The 24,526-nt window shown below is 45.5% G+C and overlaps 1 protein-coding gene across 1 annotated transcript; it reads right to left on the bottom strand.

Moving 5' to 3' along the window:
• Positions 1-1,239: 1,239 nt before the first annotated feature.
• On the bottom strand, positions 1,240-24,239 carry LOC117146078. The gene is made up of 9 exons (XM_033312024.1): positions 23,760-24,239; positions 18,083-18,148; positions 8,943-9,324; positions 8,045-8,205; positions 7,239-7,440; positions 6,659-6,910; positions 5,649-6,592; positions 5,271-5,474; positions 1,240-2,295 (listed from the first exon to the last, which is right to left on the bottom strand). Exons 3-9 carry the CDS (start codon positions 9,317-9,319, stop codon positions 2,018-2,020), a joined length of 2,418 nt encoding a protein of 805 aa, XP_033167915.1. The 5' UTR covers positions 9,320-9,324; positions 18,083-18,148; positions 23,760-24,239; the 3' UTR covers positions 1,240-2,017.
• Positions 24,240-24,526: the final 287 nt, after the last annotated feature.

Here is a 24,526-nt window from a genome sequence, read left to right as displayed (position 1 = left end):
GGGTGTAGGTGTCGCCACGCCATTGTCTCTGGAATTTGCGCCCATTCTGGCCGTGCTCTGGACCATCCCCATCCCGGGCCGGGCCAAAGTCAAGCCGCTAATTAAAAGCCATTGCTAACAGTCAACGACTTAATGGCCAAGCATTTGCATAGCTGTCAACGCCAATAAGCCCACACTTGGCCACGTTCTCTAGGCTTGCCCTGAGGTGAGAAAAACCAAAACCATCAGCAAAAGGCTCACGCGGCGTTGGTCCGGATCGACTGGACAACGCCTGCTCAGCTGCGGCATCGCTGTACCTCCATCTCCAACTACATCTGGAAACTCCATAGCCGTGTCCAAGCCAAATACGCACCAGAACCGGCCATAAAAATTGTCAACGCGTGTCTTCGATGGTTTACTCTAAGCCTTATCAAGGGTATATTCGCTACGAAGATGGATACTAGATAGATACTTTTCAGTACCCATTTTCCTATGGATTTATTTCATCAGATTATTGCAGAGCATCCCGCATTCGGATACGGCAGTATTTTTCAATTTAACTGCAGCTTAATAGGGGCGTTTTATTCAACGTGGGGCACGACGCACATGCGTTCCCAACACCTTGCCAGTGGCAGAGGGACGCGGCGGCTGACTTTCATGCCATGAAGATGGAGTCTCCATCTCCACTGTGGGGACAGTGGAAGACGTCTTCATTCGAAAAGGCGGCACACGTCTCGAGCGATACTCGGGTTTTCGCACATTTCAATTTCAACGTGCTGATGATTAATCGACACCTTCGGTGGCTCAGAAGTTTTGATGTGGACCACTAAATCGTACGATTTAGAGAATGGCTATAATGGCGTGCGTAGCTGGAGCGTTAAAGAGATGGTAACACGCCTGGTTAAGCTCGATGCCATGCCGCCTCTTAATTTGATTAACACTTCTGTGGGACGGCCCCCAACTGCAAGATATCCATGGGTGCCGCATATGTGGGCCCTGCTCAAAGTGCCGTGAAATTATCATAATTTCCTCGGATGTCTTTCTCTTTGACAAACATCAATTTCGTTGGTTAGGCGGCTCTGCGAGTTTCGTCGACCAAATGCTAATGGGAAGTGGTCTGGGCTACGGAAAACTGTTTACTTAATCAAAGCGCTAATAAATTTCGACATGCCTGCCCAGCCACCGTAATTAATGTATAAATTCAGTGGACCTGCTGGCATGTGCCTTCTTTCTCTCGCCAATTAAAACAGACAGCTATGGTTATGTTTAGACATTTATTAATAAATATTTTATTTAGGCGTAAAGTTTATTGCATTACTTAATCAGTACAATTCGTTTATTAAATTTACGTTTATTACTCCTCGTCTCCTTTCCTCTTGAGATTAAACCAAGTCTCTCAGAAGTTCCTAATAACTAGCACCGCCTGTCGTCTCGGCTAATAAATAATAAGAAGTATGATTCGAAAATAAGTAGTTAGGCTAAGGGGCTGATGGGATCTCGGAAATTTGGAAATGCCGCCCTGCACAGAAGCCTGGCGCAAAACATTTTGATACAAAATTATTTGGCAAACTTTGCGGGTTAATGCGGGTTGAGAGCAGCAAAATAGTTAATATTAAATAGTATAGTTATAAATGCATTACGCTCGAGGACATGAAGCAGATTTCTCACTAAACTTATAATTAGCCTAACTTTCGCTAGAGAGATTTTAGCTCTAAAAACTAACTCGAATTTATCGGTTTGAATTTCCGTTCTTTTCTTGGCAATGCGCCGATTTAAAATGCTGGAATCTCGTCGTCCAGTGCATTTAAAAGCGCGCATTATATCGTATCGTAAAAAAGGAGTCAGAGCTCCCAGTGTAAACTAATCGTAGACTTAGTCTAGGCTGGATTAATCAAGGGTTCTCAATGATTTCATGTGTCGCTGCTAGGCGAATATTTTCTATTCAAGTCTCATCGAATCTTTTGAAGCTTTCGAGGCATATTGCGTTTGTTCCCAGCTAAGTGTTCCCGGCAAACAGCGAGAGCCACCCAGATCTCCCCTAGAACTGCTGTCCGTAGCGCCCGTTGATGCCGCTGTCGTAGAGTTTGCTCAGCGTGTCCTTGGCACTGCCCCCGTACGACGCTCCCGAGGCCGAAGATCCGGCGGAGGAGTTGGGTGGTGGTCCGTACAGCATGGTGGGCGCTCCGTAGGTGATGGTGGGCGTGGGCTCGTGCTGGTACAGGTAGCGCTCCTTGCTGGAGCGACGCTGCACGGTCTTCCAGATGCCGAAGATGCTCAACTGGGCCAACAGGAACAGGGCTCCGGCCATGATAAGACCTGAAAAAAAGAATAGAAAAATGGCTATGACTCTCGGTTCTTACAAGTCAGAGTGGGAATGACGTGAAAAAGCTGTCTCACATCCCAAAAGAGGGCAAGCACCAAATTTTGATTTTATTAAAACATTAATCTTTTATTATCCCAAGCCTTTTGAGAATTAGAAAACGAGAATTCGCTCCAGATTGCTACTCGAGCAATTTAAAAAGGGAAGTCGGCCTCTTATCGCCATAAATCAAGGGGATTATCTCGAGTTACCGATCTAGTTCGAAGAGTTTCGACGGAAACTGGTTGCGGATAGCCGGCGAAATGCCGATAAGATCGCTACGATGGGCGGAAAACCAGATCGAGTGGAATACGAGGCAAAAGTGACCTCAGATCGGTTCGGTTATCACAGAAAACAAAAGTGGGCGCCACTTGACCCACTTCGATGTGGACTGAAACCGAAGTAGGGGAGCGAAAAGAAGAACATAGCTCCAAGGTCCCAAGACGCAGAGTGACCAAGTGACCAAGTTTGACAGCAACAAGTTGAAGATAAACAAAAACAATGAGAAATAAAACAACGACAATTTAATGCATGAGTTGCATATTTCGGCACGGACTCGGACTCGGACTCGAACTCGAACTCGGACTGGGACTTGGACTTGGACGCTGTGGCTTCACTTTCTATACCCTAGACATCGCATGTTTCCCCGTTCGCCTGGGTTCTTAACAGTGCAACATGCCACATAAATAAGCCCAGGCTGCAGCGAAGGAAATACGAAATACCGAACCAAAGCCGGTAGAAATCGGGTGAAAGTGCCGCCAAAGTCAAAGTCAAACTCAAAGTCGAGCTGCAGTGCTCAACTTGCATGCGTTGCTGCCTCTGCTGTTTGTGTCCAGTTCACGAAATCAGAATTTAAGAGCAACAGCGTCGACGACATGCCAGATGACTATCAGAGATTACTTGGTAACATTGTTGTGGTTGTTCGCTGCTCAAATGACCATAAAAAGTAAGCCGAAAACAAATCAACAAACAAACCGAGAGCCACAACGTCGTCATCATCATCATCATCATGATTTCCATGACTTGAATGAGTTTCAATAACAAAGTGCACGCACTTGAGACTTTTATTTATGTGTTGTATCCAGCTTTTCCATCGCAGCAAGAAGACCACAATAACAGTAACCAAAGAGGGATCAACGAAAATATACAAAATTATAACAATTACTATAAACGGTCCACGAAGTTGTGGGAGTTTCGGGGGCAATAAGTAAACCGCGGCGCCCACAAAATGGTAAATAATTTGATGAAACTGCAGCCAGAACAAAGAGCGAAGAAAAGCACTGAGAAAACTCTCAAGATAATGAAAGTGTAGCCAGGTGCCTGCTGATCTGCTGAAAGGAGGCTCATAAAAACGAAGCTGCATTAATCCGAAGGATTTACTCACATCACAAGCATTAAAAGCTAATTTATTCTTCATTAAACGTACAAATCGCCATTGGAGTCTATTGGGAATTGTGCCGTAAAAGGAACAAGAAATTAACTAACTAAAAAGTTATCAAGCTAAAATTGATTTAGAACATAAACCGCTGATCAGCATAAATAAACGCGGAACGAGGCTGAGTCACTCATTTACATGATGTATTTTTTATAACTGACCGAATAACCGGGTATCGCCAGCAGAAATAGTTAGTGTAACTAAACTAGATTAACGATTAGATTAGAAATATACATCTGCATTTAGCAATGGCTTCCCGACTCCCATAAAAAAAGAGATTACGATGGATCAAAATCTAAAACAATATTAAAGACACGAAAGTTAAAGGAACTAATAAGCAAGCGGTGTGTTGCTGAGCATAAATATATGATATTCCTCATAATGGCAAAAATGTATTAAAAGCGAGGAGATAATGGATTAGGTAAATATTGGACATTATATCCTGGCACTTAGGCGAAAAACACTTTGAATTGTAGAGAATTTGATGAAAGCGAAATTATTAATAATCTTCCTGGAGATTACTTTCGAAGTAATGCCAGAAATTAAATTCCTGAACTACCATGAAGTTAGCATTAAAATGGTTGAAGTCATGAGAAAGATCCATTTCTAAGTAAATACCGGCGCAGAATGCAAAGTGCTCATAAGCTTTGACAAATTACAGGGTGTCTTGGATGCGGCGTTAAATTGCCGCTCTGCATGCCAAAGACGAAGGCCGAGATTCATCTTCTCCTGGGCGCACACGCACATCCAAGTTGGCCAGGTGATTCCAGTGGGCAATGTGTGCGGCAAATGAGCTTAAGCACAGGTAGAACCGTTGCTCTAATTGCTTCGGTTTGCTCGCCTCTGATCTGCCTTGAAATGCCTGGAAATGCAGCGCGTAATTACGACTGAAATGTGCGCCTGATGTTTGGTGGTCCAGTGGAGTTTCATCCGTCTAACGAGCTGTCAATTTAACGCTTCAACGCGGCCTGGAAATTGCTCCACAAAAGCAGCGACACTTGGGAGATGCTGGAGCTCGGGAGCTTGGGAGCTGCGAGCTCGGGAGCTGAAAACCCAGCAGCCATCTGGATGGACAACCAACTGTGCAGAAAGATTTTCGCGCCGCACGAAAACGAGGCGTGCAGAATCCTGCTGCACAGCATTCAGCATTGGATGAACTAGTGACCTGGTCGTGAGCCAGCAGAGACACCAAGAACGAGCCACTCCAGCATCATAACACAGAACACGTTCTGGACAACGAAGAACCTAATTTAAGGCCCCTTGCTCAAGTCGGCAATGATGAAAAATTGATTCATTATCAAAATTAGCGAGCCAAGAACAAGCTGAGCGCCTCACGACGCGCGGAGGACACGATGTCGTCCAACTGCAGGTTCGGTTCCAACTTCAGCTGCAGCTCAGCTCCTGATCCTCCTGCTTGTCTATGCAAATCAAGCTAGCTTTGATTTGCGCTTGATTGGGCTTTTTCACAGAGCCCCCGGAAAGGAACATCCAACTTACCATAGCCATTAAGGCAAGTGAGCTTGTCCTGGGCCACGCCCGCATAGGCCTTCTCGTGGGGACCGCTGTCATTTCCGTGGGTAGTAGTGCCATCCTCTGGCTGGAACCCGAACTTGTCTGTGATTTGTATGGACTGCATGAGCAGTATGTTATCATCCACTGGGCCCACATCACGACGGTGGCGTGTGCTGATCAAGAACTCGGCTGCAAGAAAGGGGAAATGACTTTATAGTAAGGATCGATATCGCATCTAAAATATTCATAAGAAGCTCAACATCATGTCATTTCATAAATATTATTCTTGGCATTAGGATCGGTTTGACATCCAAATATCATGAGTCTGAACAATAGGTGTTACAAAGCGTAAAAGCTACTTACCCCCATCAGTTCCATTCAGCACCGACCTCTTCTTGCGCCCATAGGAGACCAATGACTTGAGCTCTCCACTGGCGCCATCCTCGCTGTCGCAAATCACGGGTTCGCAGCGCGGAATGCAGGGCGTTACCAAGGCACGAAACTGGACCACTTCGCTCGAAGGAAACTTGAAGGCGTCGAACTGGGAGAGCAGCACCTTGCGATTTTGCGCCAGCTTCTGGATGGTGCCCATGATGTATTGGTCGGTGGGGCAGCCATTAGCATCGATCAGCGTTATCTCGGCGCTGTCCGAGCCATCCATGGCCACCAGTTCTCTCACGAAGATCTCGTACGGACTGTTGGGCTCCACGATTTCGAAACGCAGGGCAAGCGGATCCCCAACCTCGGCGATTCTCTTCATGTCGCTGCCATCCCTAGAGGTGATCTTCATGATCACATTGGGCGAATCAATGGTGATCTCTTCGCTCAGGGAGGACTCAATCTCTCCAGTTACTCCAAGGTCTACATCATTCAGAACTGTTTTGTTGGTCAAATCATACTGACAGGATACTGCGAGGCCGAGATCGGAGGAGGTGACAATCATGTCGTGATGTTGGATAACTATGTCGTTCATATATCTGCCATAAGCGCTCTGGCGCACATTGCACTCCAGATCATTGTAGCCCATGCGGAAGTCAAACTCCAACGAGTGGTTCACGTTCACAGCGCAGGATTTGGGCGCTCCCTTGGCGTAGACCTTGCCATCGAAAAGTTTGGACGTTCTAATCTTGGTGATCATCTCACCGGAGCGGCACTCAATGGATACATTGTAGCAGGCTGACAGTTCATAGGTAGCTGCCTCGGGGACATCCAAGTAGGGATCCATCACATCGGTCAAGGTGGCGCGGCTGTGATGCGACAATCGGCAGACCATGTCTCCAGTATCATTGTAGTCGTATGAGTGGCATCTGGAGAGGATTACATTAAGATGGCTATCAGAGAGAGCTCCAATTGTGACCTTAAGAGTAGCGTACCTGTAGGGCGAGTTGAGGCAGAGATCACGGCACTCGTCGATGGTGTTGATGTCCTGGTAAACCGAATCCACTGTCTTCAGGATCTTTCCCGAAATCCGCTTGAACTCGCACAGTTTGCTGGGCTCCTCTGCGCAGTTGTTCTCCAGGTAGTCGGCTCCATCGTAGGGCTCCACGCTTCCTCCAGCAGACAAGGTGATGCGGTCCATGTCGGAGAGTTCACAAAGTCCCGAATGGCGGTAATAGTTCGCCGATCTGAGTGGATTGAGCGGTATAGGACGGAAGAGTGAAGTGAAGAAAGCGGAAGTGGAAGAGAGTAAGCGGTACGAGAAGGCGTTAGGAAAGATTTGCAAGTTCGAACGAGAGCAATGACAACGAGTTAAACCGCTCGAAATCTTTAAGTGTTAGCATTATTAGTCAAAATCTGAACTGCAATAAAATTTGTTAAAACCTTTCGTTCAGGGTTGTTATCAGGTCAATGTCTGCTAAATGTTCTATTGTGATGCCTATTCATTTCGTATCATGTTTATGTTTATTATTTAAATGCAAAGCACAGAATCAACTTGCTTTAGCCAACACTCACCGGCATGTGAACTCGGTCTCGCCCAAGCAGAGTTCCAAGCAGTCGCGCCGCGACAGAACCGTCTGACTAGATTTGACGTGCTCCGGGAGGCGGTAACCTTGAACGCGATCGATGCACCAGGCCTTCGAGCAAGGACGCACGCCCAAACACGATTTCTGTGCGTAGATGGTGAAAACCGGAAACTGCGAGCGCGAAAGTGAACCTGAAAACGCAGAAATTGAGAAATGAAAAGTGGTTGAGAGGCGGGAAAAGGGGGAAAGGCAACGGCGCTGTGCGTATTTTATGCGTTTTACGCACACGCCCCTTCACTGCGAAGTAACAGGCGTTGAGAAACGGGCAAAAGCCCCAATCTCGGAGCAGTCTTGGAGCAGAGTCAGCTGAATCAGGCGAGCCACGACAACTGCATCGACATTCGAGATTCGACTGGGAAGGCTGAGGCTGCAGAAATTATGCGTTACTGTGCCAAAAGCCAGTTTGCCTGCAGAATAGGCAAAAATCTAGTTTGCAGGCCGGGCCAAAAACCGCGTCGTGCGTAAAAGCAAGAGGCGTGTACAGGTTCGCTTTTATTTATTTCTGTTTTTCTTTTTTTTTTTGCGAACACGCGGGTGATTTATGCCCCCGGGCCACGACAACCGCAGCCGACCTGCATGAACTAGAACTCAGTAATTGAGTAAATGAATGAATGAACGGCCGACTGGCTGTGTCGCTGACTCGCTGAGTCGCCTGAATTATTGAGCTTTCTTTGGCACAAAAAAAGAAATATAAAACAGCACAGCCGCTTGGAATTCTCACACTTTCTAACTCACCTGGCAATTTATCGGCGGTCGTCTTGAACAGCACACACAATCCGGTTTCGTAGTTGACAGCGCTGCAGGACTCGTTATTTTGGCAGGCCTCCAAGCAGTCGGTTAGCATCAGCGTGCCGGGCAGAGTGTCCAGCATTTTCGAGGGAGCCGAAAGCACGTAGCTGAAAGCCGAGGAAAATGATTTATAAATTAGATCGATTCCAAGATTGCCGGATGATTTATGGTCCCGGTCCCGCTAATAGATTCCCAATACGATGGAAAACGAAAGTGGTCGGACATTCTTGCGATCTTGTGGGTATTCATTATAGACGGCTCAAACAAAAGACTGAGGCAACGAACTTGCCGCAGCCGATGAGTTCGGAAAAACAGTCATGGATTAGTCACGTTTTAACCAAAGAGCCACAAATTTGCATATGCCAGTTAGCAGTGTTGTGGTGGTGGGATTGCCGGTTCCCTTTCTGGGTTCACCGTTATCTCGTCTTCTCTTCCTATGGAAATGTTAATTGGCCCAGATGTCGGGGTGCATTTCATTAAACATGAATATACCTGTGGCCGGCCCATTGTGTTGTCGCTCACAAATTCAAATTTTTAGAAGAAAAGCAAAAGTGAAAATAACAAGTGGCCATAAAATGTAATCAAGTTTCTATAATGCCGGCGGTTGCGCAAGCTTTGGGTTGAGTGAAACTCCTCATTGTTTTGTGACACTTTTGAAAAGGTGGTGGTGATATTTTCCATTCATTATGCAATACTACATAAGAATGTTTGATAGCTGGCATGTTTTTGATAAATCTTGTTTGGATTTTGGTAAAGCTCCATTGCAATTCTTGATTGGCAAACTTTTTGGTTAAACTGAGTAGAATACGTGCTCAAACGCCTTTGATTTGAAAACTGAACTCACCCGGTAATAATCTCGAAGCCAATCATATCTGGATCGCACTCCTCCTCCTGAGCTGGTGCCTTGTCCGTCTTAGCCTCCGGCTGCGCCTCTATGGGCGTGACCAGAGGCTTGGGCAGCTCCGCGCCGCCGGCTAGAGCTGCAGATCCGACTGTGGCCACCTCCTGGTCGCCGCTTCCTTCCGTGGTGGTGGTGCTGCTGGTGCTGGCGGGTGTGGAACTACCCGATGAGGCGACAGCCGGCGGCGAAGGCGTTACATTGGTGCGCGGAATGGTCTGCTTGACCGGCTTGACGGGACGCTTTGTTTTGCGTGCGGCGCTGGCGGCGTCACTCGCAATTAGGCAGATCAGCAGCAGTAGAGTGCAGCGGCGTAGAAACATTTTGTCTGCAATTGAAATGGTACACGGTGTGAGCATGGGGCCATGGTAGTCGGGGGGCTCCAAAGCTGTGCCCCCAGGGAGATGGCTAAATGTTAATTAGGCAACTAATTTCACATTACGCGCAATGTATGTAATTCCTGGTGTGCACTTTATTAGTTTGGCGTTAGTCTTGGCAGAATCTAGGGTTCCTCCACGGGGGCTTTGCTCGCCCAGGAATGAAAACGGAACGGAACTTTGTGTCTTCGATGCTATGCTGTGGCATTCCGAGGCATTCCCTGGTCTTTCTGTGTTCGAGCTTTAATTGCTTGACTTGTTCGCTGTGTGTTCGCAGCGTTTAATTAAAGCTACAGCTGCGCTAACAGCAATCTGGAGTCTTTCTATTGTGCATATACAATAACAGTTGCACCACCGACAATCAGAACAAAAACATTGCTGAGGCCCTCAGTGGGGCGAAGTTTTATGTGTGAAAAGCGCCGCCGCCTGGGAAATATTTGGGAGGAGTACCAGTACGGATGGAGAGTGTCTGGATGCGACCTGGCGTAGGTGGCACCATGCTGGGGGAAAACCTGGGAGACCGAGGAGCTCCCCGGCACCTGAAACCCCAGGGGCCTAGATTTCATCTAGTATGTATAGCTGTGCACTGTTCCAGATACCACAACTATATAGGTGCTTTCAGTCGGGCGTGATAATTAATATTATTACCAATGAAATATGAGCCCTTACATGCTTAGCACATAATAAATTACAGCGAAATGTGTTCCGAAGGGGAACATATTTGAGCCAAACTTCTGAGCATAATGATCAGTCAGAAGTGATAATAAGTATTATTAAAAGGGTGGATGAAGCATGTTTCTCGTGTGATCTCAGAGAATGTTGTTAGGATCATAACACTTTTATTGTTATGGCTTTTCTTTGGACTCTTTAAAAGCGCAGGACCTGTTGCCAAGATGAACTCCCTTGAACTTTACTATAGTACTTCTTGCTGGCTATATATGGAATCTAGCAACACACTCAACACACTTTATTACACAATTTTCCAGAAGTCAATGACACGTCTACACAGTAACTTAGTAACTTGGCTCTGTCATAACTCTGTGCTAATCCACTTATGCAATCTCATTCAAACGCGCGAAACAATTAACACTTTATAGCTGACATATCTAAGATATATTCGAATGCTTCCTTTTTTCGCGAATAACTAAGTTAAACACTATTTTCCGCTATTCGGCGTGAAAGTGAATTCAAGCACCATCCCCGCTACATAAAAAGGCAGGTAAAAAAGACATTTCCATGTCGTTAAATATTTTTATCTGTTTTGGCTGTCGATCGCCCGCAAGAGAGTAAGTTAAGTTAAGTTTCACCGGCCAGCCGTAAAAAGACAAAGCAGTCAGAAAATCGAGATTCGCACTGCTGAGCCATCTGTGAGATAATCTAAAGTGTGGCTCATTATTTTGTGGAGAGACAACGAAGAATATTTAGCGGTTAATAAGCGGCTGCGTGAGAAAAGAGTTTCGTTCGGATTTTCCTGGCTTTTTGTACATTTTTCCTTATAAACTCGTTGGCCCTCTGGCCGGCCAGGCGCTTGTTTAATGTTTCGTTAGTTACATAATTAATTAGGAGCCGGGGCTAGCCGGCAGGTGGGATGCATGCAAAACCAGGGCCACGCCCACACCTCCAGAGCCTCCTCCTCCTGCGACTGGTGGACTGCAACAACGGCTCACACATAAATTATGAAAACCAAACAAGAGTGGAGAGAAAGAACCGTTAATGTTAATAACATGCTTTAAGATACTGCACTAAAAACAATATGTGGCTCGAACCTGGAACCTGGAACCTGCAACCCGAACCCCTCGATCATCCGGGTGGTGCGCACCACCATTCTTCTGCTCGATTGAACGGCAAAATAAGATGAAAATAAAGACACGGAGGAGAATAAACCAGAGGCGAACTCATTACGGAACGCTCACTTCCACTTGCAATTAGTATGAATGAATTTATGCTAATTATAGGCCTCGGCAGACAACGCAACGCGCTTTTAATAAGCCACCGCGGGCCGAAACATTGACTTTGATTTCAGACCCATTCTTATCTCTTGGCCTTTTGGCTTTTCTGGCCCTTCCTCCGTGGGTTTTCCTTTCCTTTCGATTCGGTTCAGTTTCACCTGCTAACCCACATATGTAATGAGCCGTTGACCAAAGTGGACAGAAAAGTCAAGAGAAGAATGGCCCCGCCGGTGGAACGGTAAACGTGCGTGTGTGTGGCATGCGGTTAGCTCAAAATTCTGGAGTCGGGAAATGGAAAAACGTTCTGTGGTTTCGTGGCACTAAGAATTTTCATGTGAGCGTAACCGAAGCTCCGAAAAAAGGGTAGCTACATTTTAATTAACCAGTTGCTGTAATTTGTGGCCAGCCAAATCTTCTTTTGTTTTTTCAGTTTTTCCGTTTTTCTGTTATTCTTTTCGTACTCCCTGACTTTTGGTTCTTCAACGGCCGATGATTTCCCCCCGCCCGACGAGCTTAGATATGTCTATCAATTTCACTAATTGAACGTTAACCAGCCGCCGCATCGTAGCTGGAAGCGGTTTTCCATCTATCAATCATGTAAACTACTCTGCGATTCCAATCGAAGAGAGAGATACAATTTGGTTAGTTATTAGGTGAGACCCGGCCATTGGCCATTCGCAGCTGCTTCCTAGTTTCCAAAGATTCTTCCTTGTTAATGTCTGGCCCATAAACAAAAGACTCACGGAACGAACTAGCCATGTGTGTATGGCGCATTGATTGAGGCCTCGGAGTTTCTATTAAATTTGCTAATGGCTTTTCGCCCAGTCTCTGCAACTCGGTGGCAAGTGAAAACAAAAGATGAACTCATTTGCCGATGAAAATCTAATTGAAAACGTTTAAATTGAATTCGATTCGCTTTACTGGCCGCCCGAGAAAGGTCAGCTCAGCTCTTTTCGATATAATCAATAAAAATTTCTCTAGTTTCGTATGCAGGTTCCCACAGTAGGCATAATATTTTCGATCGCTCGATTCGAATTTATGCCAACTAAATGCCAAATGCTAATTGACTTTGCAGCTCTGCAAAAAAAAAAAAAAAAAAAAAAAAAACACTTTCTCAGTAGAAACGAGCTAAACTTGACTGCAGGCTTACAATTCCAGGCAGCCTGAGCATGCATAATAAATGTGGCCTGCCGAGAAATGAGTGCTCTCTACCAGAAGGAAGCAGCATATTAGCACTGGAGTCGCCGAGGCGGCATTATCATAAACTAAATATAGCAGCAAATATCAATTTGATTGTGCTGGCCAAGAGCGCACAAATTGAGACCGGTGCACAATGGCGGCTCAGTCCAAAGACTTGCGGACTGCCGGCTGGAGTCTACTATCGTAGCCGAGGACTGAAGACCGAAGACCGGGCTAGAACAGGCATTGTGTTGGCCAGCAAGTACCGTTGAGCTTTGCCGCATGTCCGGCTGCTGGCCAGTGATAAATTATCACTGTTGGCCGGGCCATTACTTTTCGGAAATGTACGAGGTGAGCGACTGCAGTGGCTCAGCTCCAGCACCAGCACCAGCACCTTGGCCATGACCGTGGCCACCTCGCCAATAAAATGGGATTCAGAATGCTTATGCGATGAGAATGCGCTTTTGGCCGATGGGCAGGCGGTAACCGGAGATAAACAGCCTGCTTTTGCCAAGGCGTTGGCGTTTATTATGCAAATATTTTAGCCTTAACGTAAGGCCGCAAATTAATATTGCTCAGCTCGGAGCTGCAACTGCAGAACAATGTCGCATTCATTTAACGGCACTTGGCTGATTGTTATTTAAAGTTCAGTTCATAACAATTGTTGCACTGCTGCAGTGCAGCGAAGAGTGCTTTGGTGCTCTGGTGCGCTGGCCGCTTCGCAATTTACTACTTTTGCATAGTTAACAACTTGATTGGTAGCACTGGGCCAGCTGACATTGAAATGTAGGCCTTGCCATCATCGATGCCCGCCAATGATTGCCGCTGCTGCTGATGTTGATGTTGTCGTTCGTGGTTGTCTTCTTTGTGTTCTCCTCGGCACTGTTGTCATGCCGCATAAGTGGAGAGGACTGGTTGCTGCCTGTTGCATAACTAACAATGTTTAGAGCGCATAAATACATGGCCGCGGCCGCAAGAACACCGTACCGCGGAGTACGGAGCAGAGCGAACTCCATCTAACATCTAACATTCAGAGTAACGGAGTCCCGCACAAATGCTCATGACATGCAAAGGAATCTCAGTTATGTTGAGGCCGCCCCATGCGGGGCGTGTTTCGCCCAGAATCCCGGGCTGTATCCCCAGCCATTTAGCAATGCAAATTGCGTTGTTTAGCTTATAGATAATGTCATTCAGAATGCTCTCGCACAAGTATCAGAAAAATGCTTAAGGAACTCGGCGCGATACAGAACAAGTTCGCTGCCAAAGCAGCTCGATAAATGCCTCTGATAAGGCTGAAGAACGACAGTTGGCATGGAAAGTATAGGTAAATGCACGGGTAGCATTCTTTCACTGGAGAATATCGATTTTGATTGGTGAATTCGCTTGAGCTACGATCGATGGTATATAGCGGATGCATTTGGATGGACAATCTCCAAACTCTCACCATTCAGACTGGCCATGGAAAAGTAATTGGAAACCGCGATCAACAATATGGAAACCATACGAATATGGCACACATTTTTGAATTCTTTAGCTAAAACCTTCAGTTTCAAAGGTCCCAGGATGGACATTCATAATCGTTTATGGTCCTTGAAGCAGAAATATCTTAGAGATTCCATTGTAAATATGCCACTTGGAACACCATTAAAAACATACACGTCATCAGCGACATCTTAATCTTCATCAGAGCGAGTGGCACTGGAGCCACTTTATGGTCATAAGCCAGGCAATAAACACTTGAAGATCTTTTCACTTTTTCTCGGCCGTTGATATGCTTTAGGCCCCATACAACGGCGGCCACTAATCGCCTCATAAAAACACATTTTATTTGAACTACGTGACAAAAAGAACTTTATGGCGAGCAGTGCTAGCCGTGAATCCAAGAAGGTACCGGAGGAGAATAGAGAGTTCTCTGGGCCATGTGGCTGGCCAAGTACATTTCGCTTTCCGACAGCCCACATTGAGGTATTCCGGCCTTCACCTGGCCATTCTGCGTTCCATTGTCCGATGGCATCAAATTCTACTTGAGCGTTAATTCGAGCCAATAAAAAAGCGTTTAATGGCAAACAATAATGAATGCTAGTTGCTCTGTGCTGCCGGCTATTAGAAATTCTAGCAAACTGGCGCAACTATACAGAAGTGAAAGAAAGCCGGCCAGAAGTAAATTAAATGGCGACTGAAAGGCAAAAAACAATAGAAAAGGCATGCTTTTTCGAAATCGAATGCTCTGTTGGCACGTGTCGTCACGCCGGCTTTTCTCGTTTTTTGTTTTTCTTTTTTGGGAAATTCTTGGGGGAGAGATTCATAGCCGCTGACAGTCAAACATAAATCCCGACAAAGCCCGAAAAGGAAACGGTCGAAACGGCCGAGAGAGAAGAGGAAAAACCGCCCGTAAAGAATCTAAACAAATTGAAAAGCGCACGCCAAAGTCGCATCATCATCATCGAGAGCTAGAAAACTGGACCTGGAAATCTGGAAATCAGGTCGCTTGGCGGTCGCGCCTCCCACAGTCATATGATTTATGCCCAGTTAACTGTTCACCCACCGACCAACCAACAACATACTAACTCATGTGTGCGTTGCAAATTTACGACTCAATCAAATGCAAATTGCAAGAATTTTTGAGCTGAGCTGAGGTGAGCTGAGCTGCACCTGTTGGGGGTCTTTTCCTGGTGACCCAGTTTCCCAAGGGGAAAAACGGTTATAAATTGCGTGAAAATGCATTACGCAAGTACAAAAGGCTGTGAATGGTGGCGGCAACATCATCATCCATTGCCAGCAGTCCACATTCAGGCAACAATGTGAATTGGCCGCTCCAGTTTTGCTGGCTAATTTATGCAACATTTGTTCGCTTGGCAGGTGGAAGCTGTCGGCGCACGTAACTGTCAACCTGGCGCAAACTAACTGTAAACTGCATATGCCAACAACCACCCACTGCAGAAAATGGAGCCGCCGAACCACTGAGCCATCGAGCCACCACCAACCGACCGAACCACCTTTTGCCACTTCTGCCACTGAGCCACCGACCGCGGAGCTAATTGTCGACGCTTTTTGCATTTAAGCCAATTTGCGTTCACATTGTTGCCCGTCTGGCTGCTGGAAAACGGCTGCCATCTAAATATCTAAACTCGAAGCCAGAATTCTGGCCAAGATCTCTACTTTCAGCCATATCTTCTTCGTGTGTTCGGTCCGATTAGAATGTGCCATTAACCCATTTGCGAGCGGTGCTTTGGCGCTTTGGCGTTTGGGCGCAAAAGATGCACATAAAATGGGCAATTTAAATACACAACGAAACTGGCGCCAAATTCTATTAACCCATTAAAGATAACACAGATAAGTTAACGACCCACTTTTGTTTCTTGCTAAAAGTTATGACAGGATAGTTTTATGATATGTGATTTAAGATTACTTGGACATACAACTATGCAGGTGAAATACCTCTAAGTTGTGACCTCTTACTAAAGGCCATACTAACTTCCCCAAATATGAGCTCACTGTTCGACAATGCAATTGGTTTTTAATTGACCTCCTATATTTACACTCTTTGTAAACCTCTAAGGAAGAATGGAATATTTCACCAAACTATTATCCGTTCCTTTTGTCGTTTTAAATACCTTTCCATCCAGTCATTTGTCAACAAGTTTTGTATGCACAACAGGTACAGGCGGACCAAAGGATGAATGGCAGGCACTTAAATATGTGGCACTCAAGGGGTTAAAAGCGGCTTACGGCAGCTAAGACAACAAACATTCAAACAAATAAACATCGCGGGGAAACAAACAAGTTTTGTGTTGCTCAAACAGCACACTGGCCTAAGCAAACAGAAGCAAAACAATTTTAGTTTGGCGTTGGAATGGGAATGGGATTTGTTTGTTTGCCCGATGGATTGACTGATTGATAGACTGACGGACCAAATGACTGGCCAGTGGCTTTGGCTTTGCAAGCTTTATGATTTCGCTTTGCCGACGTTGCGCTAATTTGTTGGCATCCATCGAGTGGAATTGGCCAAGACAGGAAGGCAGCAAAAAGCCAAGCTGCAAAGCTGCTGAGCTGCAGAGAGCTGAAGAATCTGGCAGACAAACGCTGCCGCCGCAGACTGTCTGCAGAATTCCTGGTAATTCTCCGTTTGATTTATTAACCATCATTACACACATTCGATGGCCGCTGATCTCTCGCTGCTGCCGGGCAATCAGAATCAATATCTCAGCATCACAGTTGGACTTCCGGTTTCAGGTTGCCGTTCAGGTGTTTGTATTTAACCCCACCATTTGCCACAGGAAGAGAAATCAAGTCCTTTTGGGAAAGGAAGCGGACCGGACTTCTATGGAGCCATAAATAACCACCAAAAAGAGAGTCAGTAGCCCAATTGGCCACGTTATATATAGAACGTATCGCATTATATAATTTGCACTGGCCAAGATTTATGGCCCGGCCACAGTTGCCATTTGTGGCGATCGCTTCCATTCCGAATGCGTCTTTAAAACGCAATAAATATTAAAGCCGCTGGTCCTCTGCGTGCAGTTTATTCACTTTATTCAGTTTATTCGCGCTGCCGTTGCCGTGGCCGTGGAATTGTATCTGCCGATAGGCAGCAACGCGAAAATGCTGCCAAGAAAGCATCTCAAAAGTGGAACAGGCCAACGGCATGCAACATTGGCAAGGAAAGAAGCCACGACAACCGAACTGGGCTCCCTCTCCCTGTTTCTGTTCTCGGCTAACAATATTCATTGCACAATTATGCCTTGCCTGATTCTTATACCAGATCTTAATGCTTTATATGGACAGCTAATTTATGCAGTGTCTGCACGTCAGTCAGCTGGCGGAAGATACAGATACACGTACATATATCCACGAGAGTGGAGGGTGGAGTGGAGCCCACGCCAAATTATTTGCTATTTAGTCAAACATCAGCCTAGTTGGCGGAGAACCCGAAACTGGGTCGATGATATGCACTGGAATGCACCCAAGCTGAGTTGGGCTTAAACGAATTTCACTCGGCTGACCTTGTGGACGAATATCAAAAGATGCGAAGATCCCGTCTCCGGCTTCATCTTGATTCTATTAACTAGGGGCTATTTCACGTACTGCTAACGCACTAAGTCCCACTGCCCATTAAACTGACTTGATTGCTTTAATGTTTTGTAAACTGTTTACGGCCTGCATTTAAAAATTGGACAAAACCCCTCTGGAGAGTGGCGTCGGTACTAAACTTTATGACCAAACAAGAGCACTTTCTTGGCTGCAATTTTACCGTGGCCCCTATTAAACCCACGGATTCGGTTTTTATGGTTCTCTTTCATCGTTCTCACTTCGTTTTACGGAAAATTTAAATATTTCCCGTTCTATAAAAGCAGACACCTTCCGGTGCCATCGAAAGACGGTTATGGTTTCTGCCAGATCGTTTCCGTGTTCTGGGAATTTGCCTATGCATAATTTATTGTATTGTGTCAACTGGATGGCCTATTAAAATACACAGGAATCCTGGCGGTTCTTAACTGGAATTCTCATCCCCTTGTCGACTCCGAGACCCTGACACTCTGAACTTGACATAACCCCTGGCCATATTTGATTTGGCACATACCTTAACTGTTTGCTCTCGTGTCTTCAATCCTCTAAAACTTCAGATCGGGTCTGGTCGTCGTTGTATCTGTAAGGCAAACAAATGCAAATTAGTTAAATATTTGCCTACAACAATGGGCCCGGTTTTGAGCCACAAACCCACTTAAAGCCAAAGTACGGGTGATACAGATCTAGGCATCTGCATCTGCATCTGCATCTGCATCTGCGGCAATTGAGTTTAGTGTGACAACGTTTAATGTGAAAACGAGAACTAAATAAATAATGTTTACCGCCGCGAGGCAAGGGAAGGCAGACAAACAATGAGATGCGGCGATAATTTCATTAAAAGAGAGAAAACTTAGGGAGATCGGTGTAGTGTAGTGGATCCAGCGGATGGATGGTCGGATGGCTGGATGGCTGGATGGTTGGATGTTGTATCCGTCTTGACGTCGAGCGCTTATCTCGAGTTTGAATCGTCAGCAGGTGACATTGAAGTAATTTACTTGCTGTTGCCAGTTTCCACCGCTACCCACACAATTTATTTGCAACTATTTAAGCGACGAGAAGAAGGAAGCCAAGAAAGCCAGGCCAAAAAGCAGAGAAGCAACAAGCAAGAAGCCAGGCCAGGCCAGGCAAACCGAGCCAGAGATCTGGCCAGGGTCTCAGTCACTCAGAGAACTTGGCTTTTTTCGCGGAGCCAGAGCTTCTTCTCCAGCTTCTTGCTTTATTATTGGCTGACAGTGGTGTCGTTGTTGTGGCAGTGGTTGTCGTTGCTGCAGTTGCTGCTGCTGCTGCTGCATTTCGCATTCCATGCTAGCGAAAGTTGACCTAGTCGACGATCGCGGTTTTTGTTTCTGTCGTCGGAGGCGGCCGAGGTTGCCAGTCGAGGCAGTGCAAATTTGCTTATAAATAACGAAATTAAATATGGCCAAAAGCCAAATAACTCAACTAGCAACTAAGGACTACCACATTTACAAGGCACAGTGGAAAAATGTATGATCGATGTGATGATTGTACATATAACCAACATTTATTTCGACATTATTTTGAATACATAAAATATGCGCAAAAATGCCTGCAAAAAATCGAAACATCATATAGTCTGCATTTTATATCGATATTTTTTTCTTCCTGTGCACCCATTTAACTTGGAAATTTGCAAAAGTTTCTCCCGGTCAGTCTTTACTGTATTCTACCGACTATCAACTACCAACTAGCAACTGAAGACTGAAGACTGAAAACATTTGCACAATTAACTATGCAATGCACGCGCCCGACTTCGATGCTCCCGATGCTCGTTTCGTTTTGGCCACTTTCTTTTGGCAGTTTTAAAATGCAAATTGTTTTGATGATGGAGTGCCAGGCATTCTAATCAACTCGAGATTTCCGCAAGATCTTCAACTCTTACTTTCGATCTGTATCAAGTTGCCCCCTCCTCGCCGCTGACGTCAGCAGTTGAGAACAACAAGAGGTTTCCGCTGGCGGCGAAGAACGAAAGATCTCCAACAGGCGGAAGCCTCAGCCTCTCCCAGACATTGAACTGTAACACTTTCTATTGGGGTCAGTCAAAAAACCAACCACCAGCGAACAATAATAAAAATGCCATTGAATGGGTGTAGAAGCGGCTAGAAAAACTCGTGGTTCGTTGGCTCATAAAGGCGGACAGGCGTGCATGGCCGGCACAATGGAAAAGTGCCCCAAAATGCCAGGCACGTTCCCCCACCGGTGAGGAAAGATCCACTAACTCTGGAAGTCCAACCTATTAATGTAATTCCTCTCCCAATCTTCTGCTGGGCTCCTCTTTATTTTATATATACACACTGCTGAACTAAAACGCATGCAATGTCAAAATGTTAATAGCACTCAATGGCATCCACCGGCTTTTTTTTCGCCTCCCTGGATGGAGGCTCTTATAGAGTAGAGGTCTGCTAGGTCTAGGGGTCTGCGGCGCTTTCTTTTGTGCACCCAACCAAGATTTTTGTCACGATCCCCAGACTTTAACGTTTATTGGATTATTGTCATTAAATTTGTTTGGCTTCGCGGAAAGTCTTGAAAGCGAAATCCGGACGGGAGAAACTCGGCAAAGAGGGCTGGAATGGAGGGTCTTCGCCATGAGTCAGAGGTCTGATCTTAAGAGGCGCTACTCGTCTTGCAGTGACCTTGGGCAGAGGTCACGTATTGGATTTAAAAAGGATCCGATTCGGCTGGATTTAGTTTGGATCTGCATGCTCTTTAAGATAATTGTGTTCTAATCTTTTTGCACCTCTATTTCTCACTACTGCCATTATTCTTCATTTGAGGAACATTAATTTACTCTTGCGCAGTAATTTAATAATATATTTATTTATTCTGCTTATTAGTTTTATAAATGCTGACTAGCAGATGTCCCAATCACACGCCTAGATCCTTCAGCCGACTTTTACTTTTGTTCCCAGGTAATTGGCGCTTTTCCTTTTCGACATTATCATTGGCGGCAGACAGACAAATATGTACGAGGCACTGCATCCACATATCCATCGAGCAGCGAGCCAGCTGGCAAATGTCAAAGTTTAAGTAAATACAAACGCCTTGGCATTGGCATTGGCATTGCGATGGCGATTGCCATTTGGTCGTGCCAGATGGGTTTGAGTTTGAGTTGCACCCAAAGCGTTTTGCGCCTCCTCTGGTTCGTATTCGCGCATTCAATCGGCGACAATCACAAGGCTTTTCGAGGGGAAAGACGTTTTTATTTATGGCCAAGGAAGCCGAAGAAGCGAAAGTCAAATTCTTCAACGATTATTTCTTGCTGATTTTCGGCGGCCGCTTCTTCTGGCCGAAATCGTTTGCCCAAACTATGGTGTCATTTATCCCCACCTCGGGTTCATTTTTCTTCTCTTCGGATTTTTGGTTTTGTGGATTTCGGATTGGCTGCAGGCGGCAGGAGGCGATGGCAACTCCTGCCATTGTCTTCGGCCCGGGACTTTGAGTTCATTGATATTTCGAGTGTGCGAAAAGTGAAACTCTCAATTGTCGATGTCTCTGTCGGTGAACTTGGCTCAGATATCTTAGCCCCTGGCGGCTGCCAATGCAGCATTTGAAAGCTTTTTACTTTTCGATTAAATTTCAATTAAAATATTACGGCAGCAAAATACTTTCACACAATCGCAAATTATTTCGGGCAGCACTTCTGATCGAATTAGCCAAACTGCATGTCTTCAAATCGGACACTTTTCAATGAAAGCGAATCAAGTGCGAAACGAGCTAGCATTTTGATGGACAGGTGCTGTTGTGCTGTTGTACTGTTGCCATGCTATTAGCCTCTTGAGCTATGGCAGCGATCTAGAGGCGACGAACAGGGCGTATACTTAATAAGAGTAATTCACATGATCAAAATGGTTTGATATAGCCACGCAAAATCGTGGGATAAACTGTACTGCCAGCCAGATAATCTTCTTGGGGAAATGCGATGTGTAGAAAGCTGCTCTCATCGGCTGATGATATCATCAGCCAATTTCCTTCGATAATTTCTCAACCCAATTTCGTGCATCTTGTGCATAAATTATCATGAAGCCAATCTAAGATCAAGCGGCATTAGCCCCAAAAAAAGGTGCCGAAACAGTAGAAGAGCTAATCGCTGGCCAAAGCCAAATGCAAAGTAATCCAAACAGTTATGTTATTTCCCATCCGTCGACCATTGTTGGGTAGATCTGTGCTAATTGCCAGCCCAAACAGCCAACTGACCCAAAAGTTGACAATCGCAAATAAACATAAATGGTAATTTGGAAACCAAACAGTAAAACTGTTGGCCCAAATGAGGCTTACAGACGGACAACTCGTGGAGAGATGGACTACGCTGTCTTGGCAATTGAAAATGCGGCGGTCCATCAATCAATTATCTTGGCTAAACTGAAACGGAAGCGGTTTTTCTGCCTGACAATCACAGTCGCAATCTCGCTACTTAGAATCCATTTCGCGATTTCTTCTCGACGACTACGATGATTAGCCATTGATGACCACAGTCAGCCGCAAAAGTAAATTACAAAATGGAGGGAATAGAAAAAGCACAAGCGCGCATAGCCTGCAAGCTGGAAATCAAATGCAAAAACAAACGCGCGGACCTGCGCCAAATGTCAAATTAAATCTATCAATTTCACGGCAGAATGAACGCCCAAATGCGGTGGGTCTCGTATGGAGCCCATATAAATTCCGCATGGCCAGACATTTGAAATTGCTTTGCTGACACCAAAGTGTGTGGGGAGTGGCTAGGTGCAAGATGCTTTAGATACTAGAGGCACACAGCTGGTTCAGCTGGCTCGGCTGGCTCAGCCGGGCTACCTGGTGTTGTGGCATTTGATGTTGGTTGCCCGTAATTGCAATGGGAGAACTTTTTGCAGAGGCTAATCAACGCTAACTGCAACAAACAAGCTGGACAAACAAACGCAAATTGTTTTTTAAGGCACGGAAGCCGAGGCCCGGCGAATATTAAATGCACATGACAAATTGCCAGGCCGAAGGCGAAGGCTCTTGAAGATTCTCTTTCTTCGTCGTGGTTTTCTTGCCCATTCCCTGCCATTTGGCGGCAATTAAAGCGCACGCTTCGTCTAATCAACGGCGACTGGCAGGCTGCGTAAATGAATAGCTGCCAGGCGAACGAAGGCTGTGTTGTAACTGTCATGTCATCGTGATGATGCCATGATGCCAACTCCCTAGCTTTCTGGCCCACAACTGCAGAGCCGGAGCCACAGCCAAGTCAGCCAAAGCCCAGTCATGGCCAGGGCAATTATTGCGGGCAAATTTAAATACCAGCTCCCCGGAGCAGAACCCTAGCTAGCCAACCAACACGGTAGCTAGCTGACACTCAATGGATCATTTCAGCCGGTGGTCTTTGGCTTTCGTGGGTTCTTTGGCTTGAGCCTGGCTCTTCAGATCATCATCGCCTTTTATCAGGGTCGCGGTCCTGTTCCAGTATCTCTTTTCCCGCACTCTTTGCTTGTGGGTTCTATTCTGACACGTTGCATTGTGGATTTCACACCACATCGGGGGCTTAATTATTTTAATTGCCCGCCTTGTGTTCACTTTTAATTGTGGGGAGACTAGATGATCTATAAAAGACAGCACAAGACAACGAAACTTAATGAATCTGTTGCCAATTAATGCAAATGTCTGGATGCCATCACAACTGCAATCTGGATACATTATTTTTGATTGCAGCGAGAAATCTTAAGTCTAAGAAGCATTCGGCCATTGTCTTTACATTTATTATTTTTTCTGCAACTACATAAAATTTGTACTTTGATTACAACATTTTTTTTGGTTCCCTTTGTGTATGCATTAATTAATTTTTGAAATATTATGTGCATTTTTTATTGATCTAGCGAGCTACTTTGTCCTTAATACTGTATCTTTTTATATTCACAGTTCAAAATCTTCTGTTATCTGAGAGCAAATATTTAAGGAAGAACAACTCTGCGGATTTAAAAATAAAAAAAAATAAAAAATATTTTCGATTCCAAAGGTAAGTGAACCGCTATGGAAAGCACTTGAATTATTTATTTTGAACTCAATGGGGATTGGGAGATTCTGTAATCAATCGACCCAAGGTTGTTCTCAAAGCAGATTGTTTAAAGAAGAAGGAGATTTCTTGCCGATCACTGTTTCTGAATTTCTTACTTGTCATTGCGCATATTACGTGTGTGTGGTAAAAGTTAATAAACACTCACTTGGCCAGAATAACTTGCAACTGCAACTGTAACTTGGGGTCGTGAGTTCTGGAAGTGACCGAAAAGTATCCTTTCCTTTCGGATTGTCTTGTTCTCCTGCCTTTTTCGGCTATCGATGCTGAGTCACGCTTCACTTTCGAGATGAGTTTTATTCATGTATGTAAATGATCACTGTTTGCTGATTACACACATAGCACATCGGTGGGTATTGAATGTTGCACTTGACTTTGCTGGCAGGTTGCTCCTCGTCAAAGCCGCGGACTAAAGTTCCTTGAAACGCGATTCGGTGCTTTTGTGATTTATTTTTTGGTTGCCAAGTCGCGAGATCGCTGCGAGCTTGACCGTCGAGAGTTGACCGAATAACTAAAGCAAACTCCGGGCTAATCAGTCGTTATATAAGTTGCTCACGGAGGAGTTTTGAGTTCTTCAGCTGCCTTTCTTTAGCTGCCTTGCTGCGCTGCTCGCGTGCGTTCGCCTTGACAATGGCCAACGATATAAAGTGCTGCCGAGCATAGAGCTCAAAAGAAAGCCAAAAAACACACAAAGCGGTCGGGCAAAGAAAGCCAATGCCAAAGCCAGAGAAATGAGTGGCAAACACAAACGGCTCAAAGCCAAACTCTCGTTTGAGTTAGAGTTTGCGTTTGAGTGAGTTGTGCTGAGCTGGGTTGCTGTAGGGGAAAAGCGAGTGGGTACTGCATTTCTCTCGGGATGACGCTCTTCTGGGGCTCTCTTCGCTTCAGGTGCGCTCTTCTGGGGCACATGTGGCA

The sequence above is a fragment of the Drosophila mauritiana genome, chromosome 3R (assembly GCF_004382145.1).
Source record: "Drosophila mauritiana strain mau12 chromosome 3R, ASM438214v1, whole genome shotgun sequence".
Classification (NCBI taxonomy): domain Eukaryota; kingdom Metazoa; phylum Arthropoda; class Insecta; order Diptera; family Drosophilidae; genus Drosophila; species Drosophila mauritiana.
The sequence above is the reverse complement of the archived record's forward strand: the minus strand, read 5'-3'. Positions and strand labels throughout refer to the sequence as shown.

What these genes read in the sequence shown, in the direction of transcription:
- LOC117146078 (XM_033312024.1), bottom strand. Translation starts at nt 9,319, where the DNA reads ATGTTTCTACGCCGCTGCACTCTACTGCTGCTGATCTGCCTAATTGCG. An exon ending in GAGACCGAGTTCACATGCCG is followed by an intron (nt 6,911 to 7,238) that starts GTGAGTGTTGGC and finishes CAATCCACTCAG; the next exon opens with ATCGGCGAACTATTACCGCC. An exon ending in GCTGAATGGAACTGATGGGG is followed by an intron (nt 5,475 to 5,648) that starts GTAAGTAGCTTT and finishes CCTTTCTTGCAG; the next exon opens with CCGAGTTCTTGATCAGCACA.